This window comes from Papaver somniferum, chromosome 5 (genome assembly GCF_003573695.1).
Source record: "Papaver somniferum cultivar HN1 chromosome 5, ASM357369v1, whole genome shotgun sequence".
NCBI classification, from domain to species: domain Eukaryota; kingdom Viridiplantae; phylum Streptophyta; class Magnoliopsida; order Ranunculales; family Papaveraceae; genus Papaver; species Papaver somniferum.
This window is the reverse complement of record NC_039362.1, coordinates 92,101,525-92,109,905: the sequence shown is the minus strand read 5'-3', so window position 1 is coordinate 92,109,905 and position 8,381 is coordinate 92,101,525. Positions and strand designations below refer to the sequence as shown.

General features: G+C 36.7%; 2 protein-coding genes and 1 non-coding gene across 3 annotated transcripts; 2 read left to right on the top strand and 1 right to left on the bottom strand.

Annotated features, from left to right (window-relative positions):
- Positions 1-4,301: 4,301 nt before the first annotated feature.
- TRNAI-AAU lies at positions 4,302-4,375 on the top strand. The gene has a single exon. It is a non-coding gene; the product is annotated as a tRNA-Ile (tRNA).
- Positions 4,376-4,418: 43 nt separating this feature from the next.
- On the bottom strand, positions 4,419-5,660 carry LOC113277642 (auxin-responsive protein IAA32-like). The gene is made up of 4 exons (XM_026526690.1): positions 5,308-5,660; positions 4,947-5,201; positions 4,734-4,842; positions 4,419-4,645 (listed from the first exon to the last, which is right to left on the bottom strand). The coding sequence occupies exons 1-4, from the start codon at positions 5,501-5,503 to the stop codon at positions 4,558-4,560; spliced, it is 648 nt and encodes a 215-aa protein (XP_026382475.1). The 5' UTR covers positions 5,504-5,660; the 3' UTR covers positions 4,419-4,557.
- Positions 5,661-6,946: 1,286 nt separating this feature from the next.
- Positions 6,947-7,979, top strand: LOC113282208 (chlorophyll a-b binding protein of LHCII type 1-like). The gene has a single exon (XM_026531181.1). It carries the CDS (start codon positions 7,027-7,029, stop codon positions 7,819-7,821), a length of 795 nt encoding a protein of 264 aa, XP_026386966.1. The 5' UTR covers positions 6,947-7,026; the 3' UTR covers positions 7,822-7,979.
- Positions 7,980-8,381: the final 402 nt, after the last annotated feature.

Below are 8,381 nucleotides of genomic sequence, written 5' to 3'. Positions count from 1 at the left end.
AAAATCAAAGATAAAGCTCAACCTAGAGGTGAAACGATGAATCTTGCTACCAAAACACAAACTTAAAAGGGATCATTATGATACACCAAAGATAAATAAGAAAGCAAGTAAATTTCTGAGGCTAAATCTGTAATAAAAAACAAAAAAAATCTTAGGCCCATTAAAGGACAAAAGAAGTGTTATTGGTGAAGCAAAAAAGAAGTTAAATCGAGAAGAAAAAGACGAAGAAGTGGTAAATGTCGATTCTAAAGGAGTTTGAAGATTATGCAGAAATAATTATTATTGAGAATGGCGATGGTTTCGTAGATTCTACTTCCACTTTCATCGTGGCTCCGTCTTTAGAGGAGGTGAAGAGGAAAACTATTAAATTTAAGAAAAAGAATCCGTTTAATTTGTGCATATACCAAAAATATGGTGGCAATGGTTGTTACGATGTTGCTAAGGTATCGATTCTGATTCTTTACCTGTTTTTTGTTTTGTTTGTTTATTAATTTTATTTTGTATAATCATAAGCGAGAAATCCGGTTAATTTGTTTTGTTTGTTTATTAATTTTATTTTGTGTAATCATAAGCGAGAAAAACATTGGTTATTTATGTGCGAGAAGGTATTTAACTAGTGCTGAAATTGAAGGTGTCATTTTTAATCTAATTGATGATTATTGTCATGTTACAATGAATGCATGATATACTGTATCATGGTCCCCGAATTTTCATGTTTTGTGTTAAATGTATGATTTTATTATTTTTTTTACAAAAATATTATAATATTATGATACTAATCCATCTCAGACGGGAGAAGAACAACTAGATTATACACGGAGAATAGTAGGCTTATGCATCTTTGATTGAGTTATGTCGGCCAGCCAACTAAGGACCCATGGTGCCACTTTTACTCCACATCATACTATCATACTTCTAGCTTTTCCTGTTTGAAATTGGTTCACATTTCATTTTTTTCGATAAAAGAGGATAAACCTCAAAACATTACATTTAACATTTCAGATTTTGGGATTACACAATCAACGGATTACACAATCTACGGATTCACAATGATGACTCCACCGATTCTTGACTAACCATTCAAGATTTACAGAATTAAACACTATCTCAGAATTCCCAAAGGACCAAATCGGATCACAAGGTAAAATTAGTTTTGAAACAAAACTAATTTGTTTGATTGTATAAACTAGTGGTTGGATCAGATCCAACCCCGTGATATCACAAACATGTACATCTAAGTAACATGATTTTGGGTTGTTGAAATACCCAGTATCTACAAATTTTAAAGTAACATGAGTCTAAGTAACATGAGTTTAAGTAACATCGGTCTTTAGTTGTCTGAATCGTGATGAGTCGACCTGTATCGACGTTTGAGTCTTTGTGGTTGATGAATGTGTTGATGATCTTGATCTTGTTCTTGTGTTTGTTGTTGTATTTGTTTCCTTAGATAGAGTAGATGATGTTCTTGTTGCTACCCATAAAGAATCATTATCTTCCATTTGAGCATATCTTCAATTATAGAAGAAAAGAATAGACAGGAACCTAAATCTGCTGAAACCCAAAACTAAGAAAAGAGAATATGAATCTTGTAACTGATTCTGAAATCAAAGGTAGTGAGAAATCAGAATAAGAGAAAAGAAAACAAGTAAAAGGAAAATTAAGAAAACATATCATCTCATATTATACTTTTGTTCTTCATAAAATATTTTAGGGTTCCCTTTAGGGAGAAACCGGGTAATTGTGTAATCATGAGAAGCTAAACCTTGTTGATTTAGGATTCAATGTTCTAGCGTGAAGCTTTATTATTATACAAGTTTGTTCGGAGTTTTTATCATCATCGATTGTCTTTTTTATAAATAGGGTTTATGATTGATTTTTAGATTGTTCAAGTATACAATTGGATTATTCTATTGCTAATAGAGATTTGGAGCGATCCGTAATTGTCGTGCAACTCCTACACAAGTAGAGAATGTGAGACCTCGCAGAGGGATTCTGTGGAGCAATCGTGTGTGAAGACAATACTAGTAAGTGGACCTTGCGCTAAGATTCTAACTGCTGGGATCAACCGAAGTTCACATAACTTAAAGCTTCCGATTGGGTTACACCTTGAGTGCGCTACTACTTGGTGGTTCAGTTGGATAAAACTTGATATGTGAGCGCTTCGGTATCCGGTTATACAAGGAACTTTGGGGATAACACTGCTCTAGCTGCTTTCATACGGTTGGTAATGAATGGTTCTAACGAATATAAATAAGTATACTATCAAGCTATTGCTTGGTAACGACGAAGGACTCCTTGATCATCTCTTTCTTTTCTTATTTGTTTCCTTTTATTTTCTTTATTATTATAACCCCCTTTTTACTTTGTTTTTGCTAGTATAAATAAACACATCTCTATGTGGGAACGATCTCTTACTACCGCTATATTACCAGTTAATTAGTGGGAAATATCTTAATTAATTTGTTGTGGTTACGACACACATCACTATTCTATTAATCATATTTATTATCAGGGTGTTAGTCCTCAAGGGAGTTGGGGGAGTTGGGTGTAATTGGGTTTTTTCCCGTTAGTCGTGGGGGAGTTCGAGGGAGTCTCTCAAAATCCCCATTAGTCGTGGGAGAGTTTATAAGAGTCTCCCAAACTCCCTAGAAAACCCTGTTAGTCGTGGGGGAGTTTGAAAGAATCTCCTAAACTCCCTGTTAGTGGTAAAAATTAGAATGCTAGGGAGTTGTTTTTTTTTTTGGGGAGTTCTGGGGAGTTCTAGGGAGTTTATAGTGTATTTTTGCCTCACTCCAAATCTCTCAAAAAAGTAGAGATTTTGGGAGAGTCTCTCAAACTCCCTACACTCAAAACACCAAACTCTCTCAAACTCCCTATACTCTCTTACACTCCCTCAAAATCCCCAAGATTCAAAATACATTAAACTCCCTCCAACTCACTCGTGGACTAACCCCCTGTATTATTATTATTTGTATTTTATTAATCATATGTTTAGTAAAAATAATGAATTTTTGGATTTAATATTTAGATAATTTTAAGATAGTGTAGAAGTTTATTTTACGAGTTTTAATAAGTTCGGAAAGTTGTCTAAAGGCATCAGATACCTTGGAAAACAATTTTTTTATATTTTTATTGAGTTTAGAGTTTGTTTATGGAGAGTTATCTATATGAAGAGCTCCAAAAATGAAAATTATGAGACTCTTTTGATTATTGAAATTATGCTTTTGTTTATTTTACTTTTTATTTATAGTCGGATAAATAATCATCATATCCATAATTGTGATACTTCGAAGTTGCAAGGTCTCAATAATTCGTTCATACTTGTTATTCGTAAGAATTATTCGAGGTCCGCACAATCTATCAATTACTTTTTATATTTTTATTCCTCTGCCGTTTGATCATCAGTATAACGCTTCAGATATGCATCAGACAAATACTTCAAAATCTTTCAAAAAAGTTATTCAACTGCCAATCCACTCTGAAAGCTTCCCTCGAGCTAGTGACTGAATCAGAAACTTACTTAAGGCATGATAATATACAAAATTAGTTCCGAATTCCACTTCTGACCCTGCTGATGTTATCAATGATATTCCTATTCCTTTAAATATGTCATTGTTCACTGTGATGATTCCTATGATGAAGATGCTGATCTTTCAGATGTTGGTATCTTAATGTCTAATTCAATAAGGAATCGTAAAAAATTCAAGATCATTCCAGGAAGAGCAAGATCTTCAGAGAAAGTTGAAAGTTGTTTGAAATTGTCAAGTAGGTCGGACATAAAATCACATACAGCTTATGTGTTATCAGTAATGCAAAGCTAGTAATTTCTAATATTAAAAGTAAAAACAACCAACCAAACTAGCTCGACGGTAGTATACATTTTTATATTGTATTATTAATGATTATGGTATTATACTGATCTTTTTAAGTAATTGCTTCTTTTACAAGAGTTAAAGCAGTTAAGTGGAAGCTTTAATTCTATGTGCCAACACTGCAACCAAGTATCGTAGAAGATCCAGAGTAGCTGGTGAGGCTAAGTGCTATGATGGTTCAAGAATTAACTTTCAAGATGAAAACGGTGGGAAACCGTGGAGTGGCGAAGCCAGAGATTTACTTTAAGGGGGGCCGAAGCAAATTTTTAAAAATATGTAAGACCTAGTCGACTAAATACTAAGGATAGGGTAGTCAAAGTAAGAAATTTAGTAAACAAATGAATTGCCCGTTAGCTCAGTTGGCCAGGGGGTTGAGCTAATCATCCGAAGGTGAAACCTCAAGTTTGTTACGCTAGCTATTAAAGGATTGGCCCATTAGCCCAGTTGGTTAGAGCGTCGTGCTAATAACGCGAAGGTCACAGGTTCGAGACCTGCATGGGCCATTTTTTTTTGTATCTTTCTCAAGCGTTTTTTTTTTGTATCTTTCTCAAGCGTTATTTGATTTGAATTCTCCAGCCATTACCCACCGGTAAATGTAGCTTCACAAATAACACATTTACAGATGTTACTGAATTACACTTGATAAACAAGACAAACAATAAGAAGGTTTCCGGAGAGACACAACTTAGGTGAATAGAGACGATACTGAAGGGGGGAAAAAGACGCCGTCCTTTCGAGTAATTCGTAAGCGCGTCACACGTTCCACGAACTCCCTGTGCATATGGTTCCCACAAAATTCGATCAACAAAAACACATCCTATATCAAACATTTACTAACCAAATCCACAAAGACAAACTTACTTCCATGGTACATCACCAACAGTCCTCCAACTCTCAGTTGAGTCTTTATAAAACAACGAAAATTCCGATTCCGTATCAAATAAGCGTAGTCCAAACATGCTGTGTCTACCTAAAAAAACATGCAATAATCCACCATAAAGAAAACGATCTTACAGATCAAGCTCTTGTGCCATCTTACAAATCGATTAAAAAAATGTGTGCATGCCTACGTACCGAACATGTCCTCAAGTTGAATAGCCAGGCTTGTGAAACCGGCATGTTCATGGATGCATATTTTACGACCAATAACGATTCCTTCCATGTTAACCTTCACATAAGCCCATCTCTCTTTGCTCTGAACAACTTCCGTTTCTTCATCATCTAACATTACCATTGTCTGATATACATTTGAGATGGAGGCTTTCATGTAGGGGTTATTCAACTGATGAGACCAACCTATAAGCTCACCATAATCTGCTGAATTGACAACTAAATGTCCGTGCAAAGAATTCAAAATTACGTTAGTCCTAAAAACATGCAACTGCGTTAGAAATAAATGAAGAAAGCAAGGCATACACCAGAACGCAAAACATACATTGTCCTGACGAGGAATGGTAAGCTTGATCATCGGGTACTTGAAGAGAATTACCAAGGCTGAGTCCTAAATCTATTATAAGGTCATTGTGGTTATGATCTTCATGATATGACCGGTGGATGTTACTAGTATTAATACTGGCGGGAGAAGTCACTGGAAGATATGGCGCGCTCATAGCTTTCGATAACGAGTTCATTGTGCTGCTATTATATACTAAACAATGAAACTATCAATGCTAGCTCCAAGATCATCTATATATACTCCAGAGATGTATTGGTCGACATCTCTGAGATATTAATGGAGAGGTAGAGAAGTATGGAGACGATACAAGTAGTGGACTCCTAGAGTGTATAAATGGAGAAAGTAGAGACAGTCCAACACTAGCACCCATCCCTAATCACTGAGATGTATTTTATCTTCTTGTTCAACATTCAGGAACATATCATAAGTACACGACACGATCATAAATATATATCAAATGCAAACTTTTTGACCAGAAGATCTGAAGGATATGGAGAGATTGATTTTGCAAAAAGTGAGCTTGGATTATTCTCTGCAATCCAGAATGACAACAACAACACCATATTCATATAAGCATTATATCAGGATAGTACTGTTTTTAGCTACATGTATCCATTTTGCAAGAAAAGGTAATGCATAATCCACGAGTTCACACAACGCATGTGTCTAGTTTTACTCTGTGTTCAATGGACTATTTCGGTGGTAGCCAACTTCCCACGTACTTTTATTTCTGGTTGAAACTCAACAGCTCACATGATAATTATGGGTGCCAAATTGTCCATAGATATTCGAAAAATCCGAATTCGTGATCAAAATGCTGAATAATGTTCAAAATTTCATATCAGATCCAGATATCCAGATTTTTATCAGATACGGGCTATGAAATATCTCGCATCCAAAATTTAGAGCACTTTTACTGCAAACAGTTTGAATACGTTGGTGATTGGAAAAAATGCATTGTGTGAAGTAATTTGTAACAGTCGGTAATTGGGTAAAAGATATTGTCAGATGTAAAGTGTGTAGTGCGAGAGTTCTCTTAGGTGCACGTTTGTGCACGAATCTACGTCAATACTTTCATCATGTTTGAATAGGAAATTTTTTTGCAGTAAAAAAACACACCATGTTTGCCACCACCAAAGAAATAGTGATCAGGTGGAATGTTTTCTAACATTTTTCAGTAAAAAGATCAACTTCGGCGCTTTTTTGTGACTTTATTACGATATCTGTTTATACTAGATGCACCTTAGTTTTACCATTTGTACTACAAAGATTGAGACGCATCTAACCAAACTGCACTGGAACTTTGTTACGAATACCAGTCAACTGGTGAATTAAGGATAACTCCATGTAGGAAATCCATTCACATTAGAAACGTGTCACGCTCTGATTGGCAAACTTAACACTTGGTCTGCCCTGAAGCAGATTTTTGATATGGAGTCAGTTTGAAACCAAACATCTGTACATACAACAAACGAGTTCTGCTTCATGGCTAAGAGATGGCCAACTGGACTAAGAGAATCAAACTCAAAAATCTGTCTCAACCAATGAGAAAGCAGTTTAAGATCTCTTATCCAAAACACTTACCATTTTGAATCTTCTACTTAAACAACCCAACTGCAAGAACCACAAACATCATCTCATCTCTAGCAATCAATCAATTTAGTTTAGCACATCAATTTGCTCATACATCTGTTAGCCATGGCAGCTTCCACAATGGCTCTATCTTCACCCGCATTTTCCGGTAAGGCACTTGTTCCTTCCAGCTCTGAAGTTTTCGGTGAAGGAAGAATCTCCATGAGAAAAACCACTGCAAAGCCAAAAACCGTCTCATCCAGCCCATGGTACGGTCCTGACCGTGTTAAGTACTTGGGACCATTCTCTGGTGAAGCTCCATCATACTTGACTGGTGAATTCGCCGGTGATTACGGATGGGACACTGCTGGGCTATCTGCTGATCCAGAGACCTTCGCCAAGAACCGTGAGCTCGAGGTCATTCACTGCAGATGGGCTATGTTGGGAGCTCTTGGATGTGTTTTCCCTGAATTGTTATCTCGCAACGGTGTTCAGTTCGGTGAAGCCGTTTGGTTCAAGGCCGGTTCACAAATTTTCAGTGAAGGTGGATTGGACTACTTGGGTAACCCAAGTTTGGTTCATGCTCAGAGCATCCTTGCCATTTGGGCAACACAAGTTATCTTGATGGGAGCAGTTGAAGGTTACAGAGTTGCAGGAGGACCATTGGGTGAGATTGTTGACCCACTTTACCCAGGTGGAAGCTTCGACCCATTAGGCTTAGCTGATGACCCAGAAGCTTTCGCTGAATTGAAGGTGAAGGAGATCAAGAACGGGAGATTGGCTATGTTCTCCATGTTTGGATTCTTTGTTCAAGCAATCGTCACCGGAAAGGGTCCTTTGGAAAACTTGGCTGACCACTTAGCTGATCCAGTCGCCAACAACGCCTGGAACTACGCCACCAACTTTGCTCCCGGCAAATGATCTGATTCATCGGTAATCAGATGGAATGAACGTGTTAGTCTTTGAATTTGCATTTTGGAGAATTGTTTGACGTGCGTTTGTATGTACATTTTAATTAAGTTTATGAAGTTTGTGCCTATTTCAATCAATTAATCAAAAAGTATAATGTTGTCATTTATCATCGTACATCCAAAACAAAAAATTAACACCTCACAGGGTTTTGAGCAAATCAACCTTCTCACGTTATTGTGACAGAAAATGATTAAAGACACTCCCACCTACTCGACGATGACCAGATAACATAATTTGTAACGGTACTGCATCAATCCTTAAGAAAACCCAGATTATTCATTATAGAGAAGATAAGTTTCATTACAATAACCACACAGATTTTGGGAAAGTATTCAATGAAGTATTTAAGGAGAAGCTGAGAATTTAACCCTAAAGAGGAAACTACACGTACAGCTCACATGAGTGACTGCATGAGTAACATGCTGTCTTAACCTACACTACAACCCGCCTTATCCTGCACTACACCATCTGTGTCATTATCCCCCCTCAAGCTGATGGGTGTAGCAACA

Excerpts from the sequence above, each read along its gene's own strand:
- LOC113277642 (XM_026526690.1), bottom strand. The coding sequence starts at position 5,503 with ATGAACTCGTTATCGAAAGCTATGAGCGCGCCATATCTTCCAGTGACT. Across the intron at positions 5,202-5,307 it reads CCATTCCTCGTCAGGACAAT|TTGTCAATTCAGCAGATTAT; the intron begins GTATGTTTTGCG and ends ACGGACATTTAG. Across the intron at positions 4,843-4,946 it reads TCAACTTGAGGACATGTTCG|GTAGACACAGCATGTTTGGA; the intron begins GTACGTAGGCAT and ends ATGTTTTTTTAG.
- LOC113282208 (XM_026531181.1), top strand. The coding sequence starts at position 7,027 with ATGGCAGCTTCCACAATGGCTCTATCTTCACCCGCATTTTCCGGTAAG.